Source organism: Heterocephalus glaber, unplaced genomic scaffold, assembly GCF_053883595.1.
Source record: "Heterocephalus glaber isolate CG9 unplaced genomic scaffold, H.glaber_assembly_v1.0 deba00001733, whole genome shotgun sequence".
NCBI classification, from domain to species: domain Eukaryota; kingdom Metazoa; phylum Chordata; class Mammalia; order Rodentia; family Bathyergidae; genus Heterocephalus; species Heterocephalus glaber.
This window is the reverse complement of record NW_028258444.1, coordinates 18,014,654-18,039,172: the sequence shown is the minus strand read 5'-3', so window position 1 is coordinate 18,039,172 and position 24,519 is coordinate 18,014,654. Positions and strand designations below refer to the sequence as shown.

Below are 24,519 nucleotides of genomic sequence, written 5' to 3'. Positions count from 1 at the left end.
TCTCCATTTTAAGGTTTTTCCATATTATTTTCTAAAACTTTTGTTGCCTGCTATTCTACACTCTGTTTGACCTGTCATAGCACAAATTTATGTATTGAATGATTTTAATATATTTTTTCTTTCTTTTCTTTCTTTTTTGAGACAAGAGTCTGACTATGTAGCCCAGGCTGGCTTCAAACTTACAGTGATCCTCCTGCCTCAGCCTTCCCAGTGCTGGGATTATAGGTTTGCACCACCATTCCTGGCTTAATTTATTACTATTTCATCATATTCTAATAAGGGTACTTTTGAAAGGCTCAGGGTAAGTCTGAGAACCACACCTAGAGTCTCCATGTTTTCTATCCAGCTACTTCCCTGCAAACCTTTTTCAAAATATTTATTTATAGTCTGATGCTGGCCTCAATTTTTTTTTTAAGGGGGTGGACAGAAAGGAAAAAAAAAGAATTGATGTGTGTTATGTACATGTACCAATTCCCCACAGTGAATATAATCATTAGGTACTGCAAACATGTACTGATAAAAGTAAAAAGTTTTAAAAGTATATATGCAAAAAAATTCATTTATGGTATTGGGGATTGAACCCAGAGCTCTCCCACTGAGCTACATCTCCAGTCCTACTTTACTTTTTGTTTTGAGACAGGTTCTTGCTAAATCACAAAGTTGCGCAGGCTGGGTTCACACTTGGAATTCTCTTGCCTCAGCCTCCTAAAGGGCTGGGTTTACAGCCATGGAGCCACTGCCTTGCAAACAGCCTTGGTGCATTTCAGAGACAGATACTTAGGCTGAAAAATGTCTGCAGCAGGAAATCCTCCATCAGGAAGGGACTGGCAGAAGGCCCACACTGTAACCTGGTGGTGGTAGGAGGATTCCTTGGCCCTTGCAGTTAGTGGCAGCAGTTCTCACACTGTTCGGGTCATGGAAGCCAGAGGTGGAAGGCACACTGCTACTACCCATCAATGTTCTCCCCCAGCCCAGTGGGGATAGAGCCCGTTCACCAGGAGAAGAAAGTCTGTTTCTGAGGAAACACTGGGGATGGACCAGCACAATCCATGTCTGAGATGGATACAGTCATAATCACAGTGAGGCTGAATAAAAGGCGCACTGGATTGGGGTTAGTGGCAATGAGTTCTGGTCATACTTCCATTCCCAACCAGTGATATGACTGGTAAGTCATCTCACATTGCAACGGCTCGGCTTCCAAACACAGACTGACTGCAAGGGATCCTAATCTGAATGTATCGCTCACTTTCCCATCTAGGAGAATTAACGAAACTTCCTGTGCCTTATTTGTCCCACCTTTAAGGCAGGGATGATAATAATAGCATCAAAAATCCTAAGACTAAGTGAGTTCTTTAACATCCAGGGCTTAGAAGAATGTTCAGCACACAGTAAATGCCACATAGATGGTTGCTGTTATAATTAGTAAAAGTATAGCACCTGAGTTATATCGTCTTTAACATCCCTTCTAGGTTGAATATGATACAAATTTAAAAATTCAATAACTGAGCATTTACTACCTACTTAGCACTAGCTTGTGTTTCCCGTCTATAAAATAAGGGACTAAAGGGCCGGGGATTTAGCTCAGTGGTTCCAGCGCCTGCCTCGCACATGCAAGGTCCTGAGTTTGATCCCCGGTACCAAAAATAAAAAATTAAAAAAAAAAAAAAAGGGACTAAAATCATTTTGAAGGTCCCAACCTGTTCTACAGTGCTAGAAACAGACTTGATGGCGGGGATCCAGGAAAGATGCTGATGGAGGCCCTGCCCTCCAGGAACTGCAGCTAGAGAACAGGAGGCCAGACCAACACTCGGGCTGTCCTCTAGGGTGAAAGCAAGCATGACTGCAGTGTGCCCAGCATATTTCTCCAGCTTCTTTGGTTGGTTTCTAGAATTTTTTACTTCAAAATAAAATGAAAAACAAAGACTTCCATTTCAAAATACGCACTTTTTATTTTATAACGCACACATCTCTGTATGTCAGTTGTCTCATGCATTCCCCCATATGGCCTATAAACACATTACTCTAAAAGGTAAGTGGCAAAAAGAAAAAAAAAAGGGAAGTGGCAGAGACCTGATTCAGGCTGGAGAGGAAATTCTGCCAGTGTTGAGAACACTGGCTATCTGAATGGAAAAGTCAGGCAAAGAGGTCAAATTACAGGCAAGGCCTGCACAGACTTCCAATCAATGGCAGGATCCACTATCACTCCCTCATTTTCACTTCCCATTTTCTTTTTGGGGTACTAGGGATGGAGCTCAGGGACCGTACTAGGCCACAAGCACTCTATCACTGAGCTGCATCCTCACCCCATTTACAAACATAATCAACATTTCACTCTTTTCCCGAAAACCCTGTGAAAAAGAGAAGGCCCACGGTTTAGTCTCATTTTTAAGATGAGGCGCCAAGGTATATTGTTTACAGCCATAGACGGCTGATAAGTAATAAAAACCTGTTTTCTTGACTCTTTTTTCTCTTGCCTCAAATTCTCTCCCAGGCTTGGGGATCTGGAGTGGACAAGAGTTGTGTTGCCAGGTTTTCAGGGTGCTGAGCTTTGAAGGAGGAGAATGTAGGGAGGGTTGGGTCTGGGGAGGAAGCAGCTTCAGATTATCTAAATTGTAGGACCTTGAGCCGGGAAGGGGCTGTTTAGGGCGAGGCTGGATTAAAGGAGGAGCTTGCACATGATTGAGGGAATAGGGAGAGGGCTTCAAAGGAAAGCCAGGCAGGCTGTCTTCTCCCCAGCTGGGAGGAAAGGTACCCTCTGCACAGTCAGACTCACCTACATCCTGGGAAGTCACCCTCCCCTCCGTTCTGGTTCCACCATCATTTTATCCCTCAAAGGGTTAAGGCAGCTTTCACATGGTTTTTCCCATCTCCCAGGTAACTTGGGTAGCTGCTCTGTGCAGGGAAATAAAAAGTCCCAAGCAATTTCTTAGTTCTCATACCTAGCAATACACCCTTTGCCCACAGCAGAGCACTACCCTTTGGGTAAAAGGTGCAGGGGGAGGGACTCTGTGAATTGGCAGGTGCTGGGAGGGGGGCCCCAGAGAGCTGCTGGGGCCGGAGGGTGGTACGGAGAAGGCCCCCTCCCTCATTCCCTTTCTGGGTTCTGGGCGTAGGAGGTTGCATTCGGGACCACTGCCCCTAACGGCTGGGGGATGAGGAAAGAAGTGGTGCACAGGCAAGCAGGCCGCACACACCTGGCGCCTTGTGGAATGAAATCTTAATTAATTATTAAACTGAGTTCCCGCGGGAGGGAGCGGGCAGTGGCCGGGCGGGCGGCCGGGCGGGTGGGGGTGGGGCAAGGAGGAAGGGAGGGGTGAGGAGTGGGCGCCCGATGCCAGCGCGGCCCCGACCCACTCGGGAATACAGCCGCCCCTCGGTGGGCGGGGCGGGATACCGGCAGTGAGGGGGTGTGTCTGCCGCCCGCTGGGGACCCCTGGAGTGAGGGTGAGGTGGGAGGGAAGGTAGGAGGATGCAGCCTTCGGGTGGAGGGACTGGGAAGCGGTACGGCCCCTTTCCCTCCGCGGTCTTGAACCTAGAACAGTGGCCGCTTGTTTCCTCGAGGCTGGGGAGGAAGCGGCGGAGGAGAGGAGGGGGCGCGCGGAGGGAGGGGTCCCGCTCTGTGGTCTCCCCCACCTCGACCCGCTCCTCGGAAGGAGAGTGGGCAACTCTGCCCCCGCCTCTGGGGAGGGGGAAGGGAAGGGGGAGGGGGGTGCCCAGACAAAAGGAGCTTGTGCCTTTAAGGCGGGGAGTCCGGGAGCCGCCGGGGAGGGGACTTCTGGATCCGGGGTAGAGGGCGTCTGCGCTGGACAGCAAGGAGGGGGCGCGAGCCGCTCGGACGGCTGCACAGCGGGCGGCACGGCCGGGACGCGCGGGCCCGGAGAAGGATTGTGGGACTGCGGGCTGGCAGGCCGGAGCCCGCGGGGGCGGCGGGGCGCGGGCCCGGGGGAGGCGCCGACCTCGGCCGGCAGGTGAGCGCGCGGCGAGCCGCGCCGGCGGAGGTGGCCCCGCACGGCACCGGCGCGGTGGGGCCGGAGCCCCGGAGGCCCCCGACAGGAGTTTGTGGGGGGGGCAGCGAAGCCTGGGATGGGAAATCGTGACTGTTTGGGGGTGCCTCGGCAGTGAGGTTGGCCAAGCGAGGTCCTGGAGGGGTTGGGGCATCGAGGACTCCTCAATCCGCGCTCGACGCTCCCACCCTCGCTCCCCGCCGCCCTCTTCCCTTCCTCCCCTCGCTGGAGTTTCCAGCCTTGCCGGAGAAGGAGAGAAGGCATGTACTGGGGGGAGGGGCTGGCCTGAGGGTTTGGCAGCGGGGCTGTGAGTGAGTTTCCGAGTTTGGGGTAGGGTGTGATTGTGTTTAGGGGAGGGGGAGGCTGTCTGTATGTGGGAGGCCCCCTCTCTGCCTTTGCCCCAGACCTTTGGAATAGAAGGGGTGGCAGTGCCCTCATCTCCCGAAGGCCTGTTTCAGGGATGGCAGAGGGGCAGACTTTATTCAGAGAGGCTCCAAGGATCAACTGAAAAGCCAGAGGTGGAATTAGGTGGTGGGAGACCCTTTCTCCAGACAGTACTTGTCCCTTGCTGGAGTCCCTCAGTGAGCTGTGCGCCCTGGTAGGGGTTGTATGGCTGGGGCTGGAGGTGGGAGCCTTTTGCATTCCTTAGAGAGGACCATGGTTGGGGAAGGGAGGAAAAGGCAGCGCTGAACCTTCAGATACAGGCCCTGGGAAGGCTCCTCCACATCTGGAAAGGCCCGGAATTGAGGCCCACGTCCCAACATGGTGGGTGGTGCTGGCACTTTAGGGCCCTGCCTGGGCAGCGTCTTCTGCCATGAACTTTTTGAAATGGTTTTTAAATCCCTGGAGCCTACTTTTGCCAATGAAGGTAGGGGCAGATGGTCCCTGGGGACAGGATGGAGACGAAGTGGCCCAGGGGAGGGTGGAGTGAAGCAGTGGGCAGAGCTATTCTTGGGGCTGGGCCTTGGCCTTCTCTAGACTCTGGTCTGAGGCTGAAGGATCAGGGTTTGGGAGGGACTTGAGGTCTGGGAGGCACTAGGACTGGGCCTGGGACTGAATGGGACAAGGCTCCAGTTGTGGAACTGGTGGTTCCTGGAGAGCAGGGGGACCAGGACTCAGGGGAGGAAGAGGTCAGAGGCATAACGCCCAGGAGCCTGACTGTGGAAGAGGGAAGTGGCTTGAGCTCCTGGGCTTCATAGTGAAGGGTTCCTGGACAGGAGTGCTGGGAGCTGGGCATGATGGCCAGGATGGGCAATGCCTGGAGTGAGGGCCAGAGTGGAAGGCTGCAGTTGGATGGGCAGTTACAGAGCTCTGAAGCTATCCCCTTGGGGACTCAGAGTCTTCTTGGAAGGGTCATGTGTTCCCCTGGATAGTGTCTACCCCTTCCTCTGGGTATGAGCCAGATGCTAGGATGTGCTTCCAGGGGGCTGGAAATGTGGCCAGAGACAGGTCCTTTGGGAACAGTGGTCTAGGCCAGTGGTGGTGGGAGATCAGAATAAGGCAGGGGACTGACCCATGGGAGGTGGCTGAGGCGGAATATCATGGGAGGAGTGGTGGGAAACCTGCTCACTCTGGATTCTGTTCCCAGCATCTCTGGAGACTGGCAGCTGAGGACTCAGGGACTGATAGAAGCAGGCGTCTGACTGACTGGAATGATGTGTGTTCTTACTTAGGATGCTTGTCTCTCCAGCTCTTGATGGTGGTAGAGGTTTGGGTTCAGAGTAATGTAGGATATAGAGAAGAACTAATATTTATTGTGTGCTACATGACAAGTGTTACTAGATTTTTTTCTGGAAACTTGTTATTCCCATTTTATAGATGAAGAAACTGGTGTGGGAAGGTTCAGTAATTTGTGCAGGGTAGTGTACCTAGGAAATCATGCTAAAGTTTGAAACCTGGTCTCATGCCAAAGATCATGCTTCTAATGAAGTATTTTGAAGAGCCAGGCTTTCTTTGGTGACCTTTTCCAAATGCCAGCCTGACCAAAGTCTTGTATTCCTGATCTGTCTTTCCAGATAGTGCGATTAGTGATGTTGAGAGGTTGAAGGGCATGCAGCTCTGTGAGATACACAAGGGATACTGACAGGATTGACTGAGGGTTAACCAAGGATGCAGGTTTTGGGGTATATAGAGAAGTCCCCTCCCTGCCTTCTGCTTTGCAAGGGGCCTGGGTATCTGCTTGGAGTGCTGCTCCTCTGTCTCAGCATCTGGTTCTATGGCCACCTGGGACAGGCTCTGGGTACAATCCCCTCTCATTTCCTAGTGAGTACACGTGTCAGTGCTGCTAGCTCAGCAGGTTTAAGTACCAGGGGCCCCTCAGGGTGCCCTGCGGGTATGGAGGAATGGAGGAATTGTCAATGAGGCGGGACACAGGCATCTAGGGATGACAGTGCTTTTGGGTTCGCATATCAAAGCCGTTGTTATGGATCCTCCCATCACAGTTCAACCTGGGATCTGAGAATGATTTGGTTACCCAGGATCTCTAACTTGATGCAACCATATAAAACTGCCGTGGGCCCTGGTTTTTGTTTTGTTTTGTTTTGTTTTCTGTCAAATGTCTCCAGTATCCCAGATGGCCACAGGGACAGCATCACAGGATTTTGGTGAAGATCAGAAGGATTTAGGCATATAGAAAGACCTTGAAGCCAGGCACGGTGGTACACCTGTTATCCCAGCACTTGGGGCGCTGAGGCAGGAGGATCACCCGAGCTACATAGTGAGTTCAAGATCAGCCTGAACTACATAGTGAGACCCTGTCTCAAAATAAAAAAAAGATCTGGAGGGACCAGGGATTTAGCTCAGTGGTTCCAGCACCTGCCTTGCAAGCACAAGGTCCCGAGTTTGATCCCCGGTACCAAAAAACAGATCAGGAAGAATTTAAAAAACAGATAAAGTATGTGGTACTGTTATCCATCCATCCAGCAGCCATCCATCTACTCAGCAAAGTTTTGGATCCTACAAGTTATTGTAGATACTGCAGGGAGCAAAATAGCCCCAAGTCCCTGCCTTCATGAAGTTGACATTCCAGTTAGGAGAGACATGAACAAATAAGAAAAATGTGTAGAATTGGCAGTTGCTGGTAAGAGCTGTGGAGAAATAAATATGAAGCTGGAAAGAGAGCTAGGGAGCCCCAGGAAGGAGAGTTGCTATTTTAACTGGTGGTCAGAGAAAGCTTCACTGATAAGTAGACATTTGGGCTATGACCTGGAGGAGCTTTTGTTCTAGACTGGAGAATAGCAAGTGCCAGGGACTCAGGTTGGCCTGAGTTGGTATATTGGGGACAGCAGAGGCTAATGTGGTGAGGAATAGGGAGGAAGATGAAGAGTCAAGATTATCCTTATTAGTTACTATTTCACTCTAGCTGCTCTGCACCCATGCCCTCAAGCTGGCTTGCTTTCCATCTTTTCAACATGCATTTACTGAGCTCCTACTGTAAGCTGGACCCAGTATGAGGCTTCATGCTGGACTAAAATAGAAAAAATCCCTCCCTCCAAAGCTTAGAGTAAGAGGGACAGAGATACACATTAAACAAGGAGCAGTTTAGTTTGAACTGTAATGAATGCCATGAAGGAAATGTACAGAGGTAAATGGCACCAAACTTAGTATGGGCAGGGAGCTAGGAAATCATCCCTGAGGAAGTTACACTTCAGCTGTGACCTGAGGGAAAAGTTGAATTTAGCTTGATAGGGTGTGCAGTGTGTGTGTGTGTGTGTGTGTGTGTGTGTGTGTGGCGAGGAAGGATGTGGAAAGAGATTCCCTTTTGTACAGAGGTCACCGATTGGCAGCTCATAGGCTGAACTCATTCCATAGATGTGATTTGTTTGGCTTGCAGTGTTGAAAAATGTGGATTAGTTGCCAACATTTAAAAATCAGGAGATGTTGCATTGAAATCTAAGGATTTTTTTTCGTTAGCTTCTGTTGAAAACCCAGAAGCTCAGCTCTGCTGGACACCAGTGGTCACAGTGTACTGGTGCTGGTGGTGCTCGCCTCCGTAGTGTAGGTGTGGACTCTATTCCTCCCAGTTCTCCTGAACCATGGGCTGCTTCATTTCTTGACATGGGCATCTAAGTTTGTCACTACTAGGAAATCAGTGCCATTAGGGAAGAGGGGAATTGTTTTGTATGCTGGCTTTGGGGTCAGGCAAATCTGGCCTAGAAGCTTAGTTTTCCCACTTATGTAGTTGCTGGAACTTGAGCAAGTTTCTCCATCTCTCTGTTTTGGTTCCTCACTTGTTGAAAAGGGATGCCATTGCCTACTTTGGAGTGTTTTTATGAGTATTTTTTTTTTCTGGTACCAGGGATCAAACTTAGGACCTTGTGCTTGCAAGGCAGGCATGGCACCATTGAGCTAAATCTCTGGCCCCTTTATGAGGATAATGTGTATGAAGCACTTAGCTCTGCTGTAGGAAGTGCTTGGATAAGGAGCTACTAGTGGTAGCAGTAGCCCTGATGGTGGTATTGATAGCATCTCCTCCCTTTTCTCCCAGCAGCATGTCATGGTTTAGTGGCCTTCTGGTCCCCAAAGTGGATGAACGAAAAACAGCCTGGGGTGAACGCAATGGACAGAAGCGCCCACGCCGAGGGACTCGGGCCAGTGGCTTCTGCACGCCTCACTATATGAGCTGCCTCCAGGATGCAGAGCCACCCAGCCCCACCCCTGCAGCTCCTGCTCGGTGCCCCTGGCAGGATGAAGCCTTCATCCGGAGGGCTGGGCCAGGCAAGGGCAGGGAGCTGGGGCTTCGGGCAGTGGCCCTGGGCTTTGAGGACACTGAGGTGATTGCAGCAGCAGTGGGGACGGCTGAGGTGGCACCCAGTGTAGCACGCAGGAGTGGACGATCATGCTGGCACCGTCTGGTGCGGGTGTTCCAGTCAAAACAGTTCCGCTCAGCCAAGCTGGAGCGCCTATACCAGCGGTACTTCTTCCAGATGAACCAGAGCAGCCTGACACTGCTGATGGCAGTGCTCGTGCTGCTGACAGTTGTGCTGCTGGCCTTCCATGCCACACCTGCCAGTCCTCAGCCCGCCTATGTGGCCCTGCTGGCCTGTGCTGCCACCCTTTTTGTGGCACTCATGGTAGTGTGTAACCGACATAGCTTTCGCCAGGACTCTATGTGGGTAGTGAGCTACGTGGTGCTGGGCATCCTGGCAGCTGTGCAGGTTGGGGGCGCCCTGGCAGCCAACCCGCACAGCCCCTCAGCAGGCCTCTGGTGCCCCGTGTTCTTCGTCTACATCACCTACACGCTCCTACCCATCCGCATGCGGGCTGCCGTGCTCAGTGGCCTGGGCCTTTCCACCCTGCATTTGATCTTGGCCTGGCAACTCAACCGTGGTGATGCCTTCCTCTGGAAGCAGGTGGGTATGGAGGATATCAGTGCAGGAACTGAAAGGGGCTTGATAAGGCAGGGTGGGTAGGTCATGGGTGGATCCTGGGTACAGGGTTGTTTGGCTGTGTCTGGAAGGTCAGGCTTCCGAGGTGCACCTCCACTTTGGATCTGGGCACAGGGCACTGTTGAGTAGAAGGAGGACCCCAGGACGCACCCTGTACTCTGCCCGTAGGCCAGTCTCCAGCTCTGTGGCCTGAGCCTGCTGAAATAACGCAGCCCGAAGAGACGCTGTGTAGGAGTAGAGGTGGGGATGTGCTGTTTAGACCCTGGGTTGTGGGCGTGGGTGGTGTTGAGAAGGCAGGCTTGTCCGGGGCTTGGCTTCACTATCCCCAGCTGACCCCTGAGATTAAGGCCCTGGTGCCATCTCTGAAGGGCAGCTCTAGATAGGGATCTGGAGGGACAAGCAGGTTTTGAATGGAGTTGGCAAGGGAAGAGTCACCAGTGTCCTGGACCAGGGTCATTTCTGAGGGGACAGGGAAAGTGGAGAGCGGGAGTCACTTCTCTCTTGGGGTTGGGGTGGTGTAAATGTGCTTGGGCTCCAAAAGAGAAGAGCACTGGAATCTGATGTCATCCTATCTTCACGCACTGGGCCTGGCAGCCCTGCCTTGAGATTCTCTGCTGGTGCTGACTACTGCCTTGGGATTGTGTGTGGGCGAGGTAGGGCTTGGTAGGACCTTGTAGAGTGAGGATAAGGGCTTTGCTGCCCACCGATCTGGCTGCTCAGTGGGCTGCATTCTTCTCTTTGAGATCTTAGACAGTTGTTCTCACCTTTCCTGGCCTGAGTTTCCTGGTCTGTAAAACTGGTAAAAATACCATCTACCTCTTGAGTGTTGCTGTTGGGACTCCACCCTTCCCAGAGTGGAGTAGGACCCACCCAGCGGCCCAGGCAACCTGGAGATGGTGAGCTGTGAAGAATGGCGCAAGGGCTTTCCGAGAGACCTGCTAGTGGGTCTGTCATTTCAGGCCACCTCTGCCTAGGGAGCAAAGGTGAGACTGCTGCAGGTCCAGCCTCCTCATTGGCGCTGGTCCAGGGTGCTGTGCTCTGCCTTGCTCATTGTGAAGGGCCAACCTCTGCCTTGCTAAGGGCTTGTGTCCTATAGCCCACCCTGGCCTTACCCGTGAAGAGGAAGCTGCCTGGAGCTACAGGGAGAAAAGCTAGGTGCCCTGGCATGATGCCCTTTCCCGCCAAGCCTCTGCTCCAGAACAGAACATACCTTTTTAAAAGTAACTTTGTAGCCCATGTGTTTGTGGAGCACGTGCTGGAAGGGCACTCTCAGACCTCTTAAAGGGCCAGGTTCTTCTACCCGTGCTAGTCCCTCGCCTTCTCTTCCAGGTTGGTTGTCACACTGGGCTTTGAGGCTGCACTGCCCTCCTGGGGGCAAGGGAGCTTAGAGAGGTTGCCTCCCTTCCATCTTCCTCTCTGGTTGGTGCTGGTGGCAGGTTTCTTCCCTGCTCTCAGCTGGCATGGTTACCAGAGCCAGGCCTGGCCCCTGAGTGGGGAGGCTCAGCCTCAGAGAGGCCAGGGCTCCTAGGGGCTGCTGGGCTATCACTTCACCCCTGTGGGTCTAGGCTGATACATTCTTGCGATGGTACAGAAAATCATCCTGCCCCTGTGCCCATCTGAGGGGTCAGGGCTGCCCATACAGCCTCCTCTGACCTGGGAACAATTTTCTGCTCATTTGGGCTCAGGAGTTTCTAGATGGGGTACCCTGTGGCTTCCCCATTCTCAGATCTAACCCTGCTCATTCTTGGAGGAAGAACCTTTTGGACACACCAAGCAGTTTCACCCAGTGACCCCAGCCTAGCCCAGAGTCACCTCCAGTGCCCTGGCATCCATCTTTTTCCTCACAGTCGACTGTGATGTGTGTGTACAGAGTTATTTCAGTCGCTCATCCCCCTTCCCTCCACCATGACTCACATTTTCCTCTTGGGCTCCTGGGGCCAGGGAGGGAAGTTGCCTGGTTTGCCCCCCCTTTCCTTCTACCCCACTGGGGACTATTCTTAGAAGCCCCAGAGGGAGATAGTGTGCCCCCTCTTCACCTCTGGTGCTCGGAGAGGAGCTCAGCAGGGCCCTTGTACATACTGGTCTGGGAAGAGAAGCTGGGAGGCCGTCCTAGAGGGTCAGAGCTGAAAATGGTTCGGGCTTAGCCACACCAACCCCTCAATTTTACACAGAGGAAACTGAGGTCCCAGAGGTGAAGGACTTGTCTAAGTCTGCAGGACGAGTTCTGGTTCAGGGCAGTTGGTGAGCTTTCCCTCCCTTCTCCCCAGCCAGAGCTCTGCCACATCCAACTCTGGGGTGGAGCCAGGTTAACCCCTGAGTCTCCAGAAACACTGAGGCCATTCCCCAGAATGTTCTCTCCAGTGCTGCTGAGGATGACTGGAGAGTAGTGTGTGTGTGTGTGTGTGCGCGCGCGCACGCGTGTGTGTTATACCTCGGGGATTGGTGGGGTTGGTCAGGCCAAGGGCGGCACCTCATCCCCAGTCAGGGAGGGTTTTTCTGTCAGTAGAATTGATGATTCCCAAGCCCCAGCTCTGAGGCTGGACCTCAAGAGTTAGTCAGTGGAGTGGAGAGGACTCTTAGAAATCTGGAATGCATTAGGAAGTGGGATTAGGACACAGGCTTTTGGATCTGACTGTCCTGGACTCCAGTCCTATGCCAGTCATACCAGTTGTGCAATCTTAGGCAACTTACTGAGGGTTTTTTTGTTTTTTTTTTAAGACAGGGTCTCACTGGGTAGTTCAGGCTAGCCTTGAACTCACTTTGTAGCCCAGGCTGGCCTCAAACTCATGGTGCTCCTCCTGCCTCAGCCTCCTAAGTGCTGGGATTATAGGCATTCACCCCCTACCCCAACTAGTCCCTCACTTTTTTTTTTTTTTTTTTTTTGGTGCCCGGGATCGAACTAGGGACCTTGTGCTTGCAAGGCAGGTGCTGGAACCACTGAGCTAAATCCCTGGCCCTAATCCCTCACTTTTAAAATGGGATGCTGTTACCTAATTTGTGGAGGTTTTTTTTTTGATACCCGGGATCAAACTCGGGACCTTGTACTTGCAAAGCAGGTGGCGGAACCACTGAGCTAAATCCCTGGCCCTAATTTGTGGAGTTTTAAGACCTACAATAGTTAATGTATAGAAAGTATCCATAGAATCTTGGCACATTGCAGATAGCCAACAAACTAGCTCTGGTGGTAATAACAATAATTATTGTTACTCAGTCTGCAGGGCAGAAGGACACTTTAGAGATTTTATTTCCTGCTGGAGTTACAGATGAGCAAACAGAGGCCCAAACAGAGAGATGAGCTGACTTGTCCTGGGTCACTCACAGGAGGACAAAGATCTCAGGTCTCCTGGACACTGTCCTGTAAGGAGACCACATGGGGAGGGAGCAGCATTTGCCTTTTGTTTGGATGTTTGTGGGGCAGGAGATCATAGGGTGTTGGGGCTGGGTACTACCTGCACTTGTTGGTGCTCCTGCTTGCTGAAGCTGTGAGATGATCACCTTCCTAGTCATGGAGTGATCCCAGGCAAGAGGGGTGGGATCTGCATTTCTGTGGGGAATGGGAAAGAAGGATTAGAGAGCTGGGAACAGACAGGATGCAGACCTCAGCTTCCTCCCCAAGGAGTGAGTCTAGAGAGAACCTCGAAAGTTGCATGCATATGTATGTTGGGAAGTGGTCTCCCATCTGGCTCTGCCGCTTTCCTGCAGCTTGGTGCTAATGTGGTACTGTTCCTCTGCACCAATGTCATTGGCATCTGCACACATTATCCGGCTGAAGTGTCTCAGCGCCAGGCCTTTCAAGAGACCCGCGGTTATATCCAGGCTCGGCTGCACCTGCAGCATGAAAATCGGCAGCAGGTGGGGGCTCTTCCCTTGACCAGGACATTCCCTTTCTTGCCTCCCCATCAAAATTTGCAGAGTGGATCTGCTGCTTTATTGAAGTCTGTGTGAATGATTTCCCCTGGACTGTGTGGATGCCCCCTGCAACACCAGGGGTCTGCCCTGCCGCAGCGTGTGAGGGAGTAGACAAGAGTACATAAAGGAGGATTGAGTGGGGGCTGATCAGAGAGGGCCAGGGTAGATGTCCTCCTTGGGCTCTGGTGGGGTGGGTCTGCCTACAGTTCAGAAGGGGAGCTCAGGTCACTAGAGAGGTATGGGAGGGCTCTGGGAATGTGGCAGAAGCAGGAGGATCAAAATGTGAGGCAGAGACGATAGCAGTGCCCTGTTGGAACCACTGGTCTAGGAGCGGCTGCTGCTGTCCGTGTTGCCCCAGCACGTTGCCATGGAGATGAAAGAAGACATCAACACAAAAAAAGAAGACATGATGTTCCACAAGATCTACATCCAGAAGCATGACAATGTCAGGTAGGATGGAGATGGGAGAATTCCAGGGAGGTGGGGTGAGGGTTTGGGAGTCAGGCTACAAGGCCCATCCATCCTTTGCTGTTGTCCACAGCATCCTATTTGCAGACATTGAGGGCTTCACCAGCCTGGCCTCCCAATGCACTGCACAGGAGCTGGTCATGACCTTGAATGAACTCTTTGCCCGGTTTGACAAGCTGGCTGCGGTGAGGGTGCTGGGGCTTGGGGACGGTGTGTCAAGCGTGGTGACAGCACAGCTTTGCTGGTGGCAATGGGGTGTGGGGGCAAATAGCATCTGCAGTGAGGCTGGGTGGGCAAGGAAGTAAAGGTGATCCTTCCCTCCACCTCTTCCCCTTCAGGAAAATCATTGCCTGAGGATCAAGATCTTAGGGGACTGTTACTACTGTGTGTCAGGGCTGCCGGAGGCCCGGGCAGACCATGCCCACTGCTGTGTGGAGATGGGGGTGGATATGATCGAGGCCATATCGTAAGCAGTGCCCCATCCCCAGGCTTCCTGGAATCTTGGGTGCCCCAGACTGCTCCTGCTCTGGCATGTTCTCAGGAATTTTCCTATCTTGGCTCTTTCTCCGTCTCTAAGATCTGTCACTGGGGAGGGGAATGGCTCTTTCTCCAGCCACTATGAAGACCCATGTGCACCCTTGGACTTTAGCCAGCTCGGAGGGGGTGGGGAGCTAGGGCAGGGGGGGGTTGGAGGCTGCAGAGATGCAGCTCAGCTGGCCAGAGGTGAGAATAGTGATTCTTCCTCTCCTGGCTCAATCCCACAAGATGCTCAGACCCCTGCTGAACACAGTTCTCAAGCCTTTGTGCTTGAGCCCCTGGGCAGCCTTTTTACCACGTCCAGGTTATACTATGCACCTGTCTCCTGCATCTGGGTCTGTCCATGCCTACTGGACTGCCTGGGTTCTGGGCTGGGGGGCGGGGGGAGGGAGAAACTGCCAGGAGCTGATCCAGAGCTGCATTTTTCCAGGCTGGTGCGTGAAGTGACTGGTGTGAATGTGAACATGCGTGTGGGCATCCACAGCGGGCGTGTGCACTGTGGTGTACTCGGCCTGCGGAAATGGCAGTTTGATGTGTGGTCCAATGATGTGACCCTGGCCAACCACATGGAGGCGGGAGGCCGGGCCGGGTGAGTGGAGAGGTCCAGGTGGTGGGGTTTGGGAACAAGGTGGGAGAGCCGGGGTCTTACCTCCTGCCCCCAAACAGCCGCATCCATATCACTCGGGCCACGCTGCAGTACCTGAACGGGGACTATGAGGTAGAGCCAGGCCGTGGCGGTGAGCGCAATGCATATCTCAAGGAGCAACGCATTGAGACCTTCCTCATCCTGGGTGCCAGCCAGAAACGGGTCAGGCCAGGGCGTGGCTAAGGGTGGGGGAGGCATGGATGGAGAGGGACAGACTGGGGGGAGCTGTTAGAGCCCTTCTTGAGGCCCTTCTTTTGAGCTTGTACCCACATGGCCAACACAGAAAGAGGAGAAGGCCATGCTGGCCAAGCTGCAGCGGACACGAGCCAACTCCATGGAAGGGCTGATGCCACGCTGGGTACCTGACCGCGCCTTTTCCCGGACCAAGGACTCCAAGGCTTTCCGCCAGATGGTGAGGGAGCCTTAGCACCAAGACCTGGGGCCTCATTTTCTTATCTCCCTCTACACCCCATGTCCTCCTTCCTGAAGCTTCTATCTCCATGTATGCTTTCTCATATAGAGGTGAGGAGAGATGACTTCATCCCAGGGGTCCCAAGTCCCCCAAAGTGTGTGTGCTGAGGGACCCCCTTAGTAGGCTGTTAAGGAGGGAGAATGGAACTTCAGAGGTGAATGTAGCTGGGTCCCGCCCTTCACTGACACACGCTTCTCTCTTTCTCTAGGGGATTGATGATTCCAGCAAAGACAAGTAAGTCAGGTTATTGAGGAAGGGGAAGAGGAGGGAAAGGCACTTGTGCCTTGGATGGGGCTTTGGGAGCTGAGGTCCTCTTTCTTGAGCCTTTGCTATATTTTGTGCGAATAGGAGCCATGCACGCTCACACACCCTCCCGCTGCTTATCACGCGGTCTTGCTCAGGCACCTGGTAAAACACATGCCTTGTCCTCAGCCGGGGTGCTCAGGATGCTCTGAATCCTGAGGATGAGGTGGATGAGTTCCTGGGCCGTGCCATTGATGCCCGCAGCATCGATCAGCTGCGTAAGGACCATGTGCGCCGGTTCCTGCTCACCTTCCAGAGAGAGGATCTTGAGAAGAAGGTTTGGGGGATACGGGCAAAAGAACAAGGGCCAGGGGGAGGGGCAGGTCCAGGCAGGGAAGGTTGAGCACAGGTGAGGTAGCAGGAGGTGGTTTTGGGGAGTAGGGAGGGACCACAGAACAGAGGGGGCTTCATATCAGTTGGGACAACTGCTTCTCCTCCCCTTGAGGCCCCTGGTAGTGCTCTACCCTTGCTGTCCCTGCCTCAGCCAAGGCAGAGCCCAGGGCCCAGCTCAGCCTCCTCTCCCTCAGTACTCACGGAAGGTGGATCCCCGGTTTGGAGCCTACGTTGCCTGTTCTCTGTTGGTCTTCTGCTTCATCTGCTTCATCCAGCTCCTCATCTTCCCACAGTGAGAGCCCTGCCCCTTTGCACCACTTCCCAGACCTTCCTAAACACCCTAGCAGACTCCTAGTCCCTGGAGCCCGCACCCCTCTCTGGACCAGGGATGGAGACAAGGATGTCCAGATATTCCCAAGTGACATTTTCCCGGGCCCTGTCCTCCCCTAGCTCAACCCTGATGCTTGGGATCTATGCCAGTATCTTCCTGCTGTTGTTGATGACTGTGCTGATCTGTGCTGTGTACTCCTGTGGTTCTGTACGTAGAGGGACTTCCCTGGGGCTTTGGGGGTGGGCAGGGAATTGGGAGGGGGAAGAGAACCTGTGCCTCTCCTGGTGGGCCCTCCCTAGTTGGCCTTCCTTCCTGGCTCATGTGACTTCCATCTCTTGGTCTGTTGCTACTCCAGCTGTTCCCCAAGGCCCTGCAACATCTGTCCCGAAGCATCGTTCGCTCGCGGGCACACAGCACCGCAGTTGGCATCTTTTCAGTCCTGCTTGTGTTCCTCTCTGCCATCGCCAACATGGTAAGGGTCTGATGGGAATTCTCCTGCCTTTGCTCTGTGCCAGGCACTGCTTTGGCACCAGGAATGCAGGGGAGTAGAACATGTTTCCTGCCTTCAGGGAGCCCGCTGTCCTGGAGGAGGGGGAGGCTAACTCCAGTTTCTTCTCTCATTTCCCCCTCTTACCATCCCTGAGAACTTTGGCCCTTGGGTATAAGGCACCTGGGCATGACCCTTGCGACCCTTTCCTTCCTTGGTTACCCTGATATACACTGGCTTTTGCAGTTCACCTGTAACCATACACCTATACGGACCTGTGCAGCCCGGATGCTGAATTTAACACCTGCTGACATCACTGCCTGCCACCTACAACAGCTCAATTACTCTCTGGGCCTGGATGCTCCCCTGTGTGAGGGCACCGCACCCACCTGCAGCTTCCCTGAGGTGTCCAAGCAGTGTTCAAGCAGAGGGAGATGTGCTGGCACAGTTATTGGTCCCTCTGTGCCAGGCCTGGTGATGGGCACTGGGGACCCAGGACTCCTCAGAGTCCCTAACTCCAAGAGCAGCCAGGGGCCCTGGTGTGGTGTAGGTTGGAGGCACAGGGTGAAGGGTATTGGGATGTGAGGGTTGAAGAGGGGAACATAGGTCAGGCAGGGGAGTGCAGGGCTTTTCCTGCCCTGGGGGCCATGGCCTCTGCCATCACCCAACGCTGCCTCTGCCATTGCCCCCCAGTACTTCGTCGGGAACATGTTGCTGAGTCTCTTGGCCAGCTCTGTCTTCCTGCACATCAGCAGTATCGGCAAGTTGGCCATGATCTTCATCTTGGGGCTTATCTATTTGGTGCTGCTTCTGCTGGGTCCCCCAGCCACCATCTTTGACAACTATGACCTACTGCTTGGCGTCCATGGCTTGTAAGTTTATTTTCAGCCCTTTTAATGCCCCAGGAGTCTCCCAACCCTGCTAGATCACTGAGAACCTCTCAAGTGCTCAGGACCTTGTACCTTGGGAATGCTACAACTCACCCCTGGGGAAAGGAAGGAGATGGGGGGAATTCCTGGCATGTTACCCCAAGTAGTTACCCCAAGGAAACCCCAGTCCTGGGAAGTCCCTATATCTTCAGTATCAACATTTAAAAAATCCCTCTCCCACTTGCGTGGTGCTTTCCTGCCCACTGTTTTAACCACCTGGATGTCATAGCTGCTTGGTGCAGAGTGCTAGCTAGGAAGCAAAACTTCTGACTCCTGCTTGAGGGCTTTCCCAGGGACACCACATTGGCTTTTCCTTCCCAAAGCCCCATCCTTTGTGATATGTGGCCATAGCTTGTTGTGGTAGAGAGAGCCTCTGGAGTCTGCTGGGTTCGAATCTCTGCTCTGCTGCTCATTAGCTGTGTAACCTCAGACAGGTGAGGTAAGTTCTCTGAGCCTCAATTTTCTCATCTGTCAAATGGCAATACCATCTATATCACAGGGTAGTTGTAAAAGTTATGGTAACTAACATTTATGAAGACTTACTTCATGCCAGACATATGCTAAGCCTTGCATATGTATTATTTAGATCTGATCCCTGTTTTACTGATGAGTAACTGAGGCTTAGAAAGTTTTAAGCCACTTGTCCCAGGTCATATAGCTGGTAAGTACTTAAGCCACTAAGAGTTTTAACCTCTGTTCTTAAGGAGTTCATCAGTATAAGGAAAGGCCTTGGCCTAATGCATGACTAGTGATACGGCTTGGCTGTGCAGTTTCTCTTGCCCCTCCATGCCCTGCCTAGCCATTCAGGAAGCACCGATGACTTTCTCTCTTGTATCTTCCTACCAGGGCTTCTTCCAATGAGACCTTTAATGGGCTGGACTGGTAAGTGAGGGCTCGGGGGCAGCAAAGGGTGATGCTAGTGGATGCCTCCATCAGACACCAAGCACAGCTGTTTATCCTCAGCCCAGCTGTAGGGAGGGTGGCACTGAAATACATGACACCTGTGATTCTGCTGGTGTTTGCGCTGGCACTGTATCTGCATGCCCAGCAGGTGGAGTCGACTGCCCGCCTGGACTTCCTCTGGAAACTGCAGGTGACTTGGGTGGACCTTTAGGGGAAGGAGTGGGACCTGGGAGTAGAGCCTGCTCCAAGCCAGAAATGCATTTCTTGCCAGCTAAGTCTCAGTGTGCCCTAAGCCCACTCTGATCCCATGCTGCCTTTGTATCCATTCCCTGTCTTCTGCCCCGTCTTGTACCTGGTCTCTCTGGCTGTTCTTTAGGCCTCATCTGTCCATGCCCTTGGCCACTGCACCTAGCCCTTGTGGGTGTTGGGCAGTGGGTGATGAGTGTGGTGTTTGCAGGCAACAGGAGAGAAGGAGGAGATGGAAGAGCTCCAGGCATACAACCGACGGCTGCTGCATAACATCCTGCCCAAGGACGTGGCTGCCCACTTCCTGGCCAGGGAGCGCCGGAATGATGAGCTCTACTACCAGTCCTGCGAGTGTGTGGCTGTCATGTTTGCTTCCATTGCCAACTTCTCGGAGTTCTATGTGGAGCTGGAGGCCAACAATGAGGGTGTGGAGTGCCTGCGGCTGCTCAATGAGATCATTGCCGACTTTGATGAGGTAATTGGCAACTGGCCGGTACTGGGAGAGTGGGGGGACTTGGGGACCGGGGGAGTCGAGGGAACATTGGATGAGAAGGCCACAGTTGGAGGGGCTAGGTGGTACTTGGAGGAGAAGGGGAGATTTGATGGCATCCGGAGATGTCATGGGTACAGATAAGGGTAGGGACAGTGGAAGCAGGGACAAGAGCCCGTGAAAGTGTCAGGGAATAAGGAGTCATCTCAGTGGGGCAGGGTCATCCTTGTTAGGGAGCAAAGGAGGACGTGAAAACCTGCGGGAGCCAGGATAGGGTAACAGTAGCTTGTGGACAGAGCCCCAAGAGACCAAACAAGCAAGGTGGTCCCCTGAATAGAGAAAAGGGAAGCGAAATGTGACCAGTTGTCCTGAGCACCCTGCTCAGGAGTGAGCTCTTCACTGTTTGGGATGGAACCCCTTCCTTACGCTGGGACTCAGCTCCCCAAAAGGTGAGGGCTGGAGTCACGGATGCTCAGCATCTTTTCTGCTGGTCGGAGAGTAGGCCATCGCAGTTGACCTGCAAGTCCTTGCCTGGCCCCTGGATCCTTTGCCGACAGGGGCACAGCTGGAAGGGGGCTCACCCACTAAGCTGAGGGGAGCTGCTGCGGCAGGAAGGGAGGAAGGGAGCCAGGCCTGGGAAGGAATGAGGCAGGACTCCCTGGGCCAGGGCTGGGTTTGGCCTCCTTGGCCTCAGCCGGACCCCTGTATTGTCCAGATTATCAGCGAGGAGCAGTTCCGGCAGCTGGAGAAGATAAAGACAATTGGCAGCACCTACATGGCTGCCTCTGGGCTGAACGCCAGCACCTACGATCAGGCGGGCCGCTCCCACGTCACTGCCCTCGCAGACTACGCCATGCGGCTCATGGAGCAGATGAAGCACATCAACGAGCACTCCTTCAACAACTTCCAGATGAAGATCGGTGAGAGGGCCTGGCTCCTTGGCGGGTTTCCGAGGGCTGTTTCGGGGTCAAGCTGAGTGTATGGGCTGGGATGGGCTCACAGGTTCTCCATCAGGGCTTCTGTGAGGTTCTCTTCCCTTCCCTTTTCTATATTGTCTTATATTAAGAAGAGACCATTTACTGTGGGCCTACTACGTGTTGGCCTCTGTGCTAGATATTTTAAACACACTTAATCCTTGTATCATCTCCTTTTTAAATAAGGAACCAGGCATGGTGGTGCATGCCAGTAATCCCAGTATTTGAGAGGCTGAGGCAGGAAGATGGCCATGAGTTTGAGGCCAGCTTGGGCTACATAGTGAGTTCAAGGCCAGCCTGAACTACATAGCAAGACCCTGTCTTTAAAAAAAAATAAGGAAAAATAACTCACTCAAGATCAAGTAAGTGGCTAAGATAGGTTTTGAAACCAAGCTTTTCTACACCCGTGTCCTTATCTGTGGCTAGTCTGAGAAGAGGTATTTCTTCTCAAATGAACTAGTAGAGGGCAGTGGTTAATTCTTGGTGTCAGACTGGTTTGACTCCTGGCAGTAAGTTTCACTTACTGGTTCCTAACAGTACCTTGTCTGTAAAATGGAAATAAAAATACTTGTGTTTGAGAGGTGGTGAGAGGGTGCAGTAAGGTAAAATTCTTACTCCAGTATTTGGCACAGAGTGAGCATTCGGTAGATCACCTACTGTTACAGCACAGTTATTTAAAACTGAGGGAACTAGGGCCAGGGATTTAGCTCAGTGGTTCCACCGCCTGCCTTACAAGCGCAAGGACCTGAGTTCGATCCCCAGTACCCCCCCCCCCCCCAAAACCTGAGGGAACTTTGCAGTCTACCTGTCCAGGGCTTTTGTTTTTAAAGACAACATCTTGCTATGTAGTTTAGACTGGTCTTGAACTGACTATGTAGACCAGGCTGACTGAACTTACGGCAGTCCTGCCTCAGCCTCCAAGTGCTGGGATTACAGGTATACAACATCGTGTTTGTTTTTTAATACGAGGTACTGGAAATTTAACCCAGGACCTTCACACTAGCTACATTTTTCTAGTTTTTAACTTTGGAGATATGGTCTTCCTAATTCACAAAGTTACCCAGGTTAGATTTGAATTTGTGATCCTCTTGCCTTAACATCCACAGTGCAGGGGTTACAGTTGTGTACCACCATGCCTGGCTGGAGGTCTTCCACTCTTTACTTTACCACCAGGAGATTTGTCCCTTTCCACTTTTTTCCCTGGGTCCTCCTCAAGGTGCTAGGAGGTGGGATGACCTCTAAAGCTGGCCCTGGAGCATTCACTAGTCTAATCTCTTGCCTTTCTCCCCACTTCAGGGCTGAACATGGGCCCAGTTGTGGCAGGTGTTATTGGAGCTCGGAAGCCACAGTATGACATCTGGGGGAACACAGTGAACGTCTCTAGTCGCATGGACAGCACAGGGGTGCCTGACCGGATACAGGTGAGGGGTATGAGGCAGGGCTGGGAGGGCTGCACAGGTCTCTCTGCAGGACCGGAGCAGGGTGGCAGTCTTCTGTGGTGGGTGGGGCAAGGGTTGGGGGAGGGGAGCTAGCCTGACTAGAGAACCTCTGGGCTTCTGCAGATGCAGCAGGAAGGATTCCAGGCTAAGCAGGCTCCCCTCCCACTCCCCCAGGTGACCACGGACCTGTACCAGGTTCTAGCTGCCAAGGGCTACCAACTGGAGTGTCGAGGGGTGGTCAAGGTGAAGGGCAAGGGGGAGATGACCACCTACTTCCTCAATGGGGGCCCCAGCAGTTAGCAGGCCCAGCTGCAGATTCAGCTGAAGGGACCAAGGTGGGCATTGAGTGGACTCTGTGCTTGCTGGGTGGAGCTGTGCCAGGGAGCACTGAGCCTCCAGATCTTGGTGATCACAAGAGGGAACACCCCAGCAGGCTGCTTGGACCGTGCTCGTCTGTCCTCAGACTGGTGAACAGGGATACCAAGAAGATTATGCAACTGACTTTCTTTTTTAATTGGGGTAGGGCTGTTTCTTCTACTTTCTTCCAGCTTTTGGGAGCAGCAGAGGGAGCAGTACAGACAGGGGGAACCCTCCTGCCTGAGAGATTAAAATGGCAACTTGCCATGCCTACCCTTTCCCTGTCTGGACAACAGGCTCAGGGCTAGGTCTTTTCTTTCCCTTTTTCCTGGGAATATTTTTGTACAAAGACGGGGCAGGCATGAGGAGTGCCTATTCCATACTTGCCTTTGCTATGCCTGTGTCCCCCGCACTAGTCCTGGGTACCACCAGTCTTAGCCAGGTCTCCCTCCTAGGTACAGGGCAGGGCGGAGACATTCTGGGAACCCAGCTCTATCCACATTTTAGGGAAATGTTTCCATTTGCCAAATCCTTGTCCCATGATCTGTTCCCCAAAGGGGAACAAAGGGATCTGAGACAGTTTAGATTTAGCCCCAGTTCCTGCACGCTCCAGGGAAAGGGGTGTCTGGCCTCACTGGTACTGTAAAAATGGCCAGCCTGTGTGTGGGTGTGGAGATGTCAGGTGATCAAAAGCTGGACATTCACCTACAGGTGCCAAAGAATGCAGGCGGCTAGGTAGGGGATGGTACCAGGCTTATCTGAGGCTCAGCTGTGGCTAGGATCAGGTCCCTTGATCCCAGCACTTGCTTGCTGGCAAGGGGGCACGGAGCATTTCTGCTCCTTCTGTTGCCAAATAGAAAAGGGTCAGGGCACAGAGGACAATGACCCTGATCCCAAACTTGGCTTCCCAAGTCTCTGGTACTGGGGAGGGCCTGTGTATTTACGTAACCGTGTGTGCATGTTGCTCTTTGTGTGCATATCTGTTTTCCAGGTCTGTGTATGTCCTTGTGCTCCTGCTCCTCAGCTCTCCACCAGGGGTTGCCTCTCTCCTGTGGGTCTCTCTTCTGGGAATAAGGCAGGGTTTCCCGTTTCAAGGGATACAGAGAGATGCCCAGCTTGCACAGGAGTGGGATGGGGTGTGGCGGCAAAAGGAGGGTGGCCTGGGGAGAGGAGTCCTTTTTGTGCCAAATCCCTAAGTGCCATTTGGGGCCACGTGTACAGCATGACTGTCTCCCTGTCTGAGGCAGGGACCCGAGTGCCTGCTTGAGCCTCAATGCTCCATGCATTTGAACTGTCTGGGGTTTAGTGGCCACAGGCTCAGGAATTTCCTGGGTTCCCCAGCTTGTGTCCTGGAATGTGTTATGCTTTAGGACTGGGGCAGCATGGGATCCTTCTTAGGACCCAGATATTGGTACTAGGGGATGGGGCAGGGGGATCTTAAACTAGGCTTCCCTCAGCCTTTAGCCTGAGTCTCCATGTTCCTGGCTCCCAATCCCCATGAAGCCTGAAAGGGCTGCTAGAAGGGTTAGGAAGTTGGACTCTAGATTCCCTTCCTATCCTTACCTTCTTTTTACCCCTTTCCCTGCAGCCTCTTTGACTCTGGCCTGAAGTAGCTGGTGCCTTGGTTTCTCTGTCTATACTTTTTAAAGCCAGAGGCATTAGCCTGAGTTTTGCTTGAAGATCACTTTGTCCTGTAAGTGTCTAGAGAAGCAGAGGAGAAAGGAGTTTGGGGAGGTGGAAGGAATAGGTAGTGCCCTTGCCCCTCCTCATGCTCCTTCTAACTCACCAGCTCCTCGCGGAAGCCTGATTCTGGCTTGGTACTGTGCCTTGGGGCTCTCCATGCATCAACCAAATGAACCACTAGGCACTTCATTAGCCAGGGCAGAAAAGGAGAGAAGCTAGCTGCTTCAGACAGAAAACTGATTCCCTGTCCCATCCAGCCATATCTCTGGAAAGGAAGGATTCCTTGGTGCCATGGGGAGGCGGGGAGGGTGTAAGTGAGCCAGAGTGGGAAGACCTCAGCCTTGGGTGATTTGTCTCTGCTTCTTGCCAGGTAGGAGGGTTCTGTCCACACCCTGGCTCCCTGTACCACAGTGCCAGTCATGCCCTTCCCCTGGGTTACCATTGCCCCTTTCCTTACTGGTTGGGGAGGAGTCAGGGGATGGGAGGCATGGGCTTTGGTTTTATAATGTAACCACTGTGGGAGTGGGGGAGGGTGGTGTACCATGTATTTCAGTGAAATATTTAATATATTTAAATATCAATAAAATCAAATTCTTTGTAAAATTTTCTGTTCTCTGCAGC

At 52.9% G+C, this 24,519-nt stretch overlaps 1 protein-coding gene across 12 annotated transcripts; it reads left to right on the top strand.

Annotated features, from left to right (window-relative positions):
- Positions 1-3,387: 3,387 nt before the first annotated feature.
- On the top strand, positions 3,388-24,501 carry Adcy6 (adenylate cyclase 6). Of its 12 annotated transcripts, none has more exons than XM_087200073.1 (22): positions 3,388-3,407; positions 8,494-9,355; positions 13,094-13,243; positions 13,629-13,750; positions 13,842-13,953; positions 14,107-14,234; positions 14,736-14,894; positions 14,972-15,113; positions 15,235-15,363; positions 15,632-15,657; positions 15,856-16,003; positions 16,254-16,351; positions 16,510-16,597; positions 16,746-16,862; positions 17,124-17,423; positions 17,571-17,749; positions 18,653-18,688; positions 18,770-18,899; positions 19,167-19,430; positions 20,161-20,365; positions 21,716-21,840; positions 21,982-24,501. In XM_087200073.1, the coding sequence occupies exons 2-22, from the start codon at positions 8,495-8,497 to the stop codon at positions 22,156-22,158; spliced, it is 3,696 nt and encodes a 1,231-aa protein (XP_087056199.1). In that variant the 5' UTR covers positions 3,388-3,407; position 8,494; the 3' UTR covers positions 22,159-24,501. The 12 variants fall into 12 exon arrangements, with proteins under 12 accessions (XP_087056199.1, XP_021098805.1, XP_021098808.1 ...); XM_021243146.2 differs by lacking the exon at positions 3,388-3,407 and adding an exon at positions 3,784-3,968; XM_021243149.2 differs by lacking the exon at positions 3,388-3,407 and adding an exon at positions 3,784-3,968 and having other exon boundaries at positions 8,491-9,355.
- The last annotated feature ends 18 nt before the right edge of the window (positions 24,502-24,519 follow it).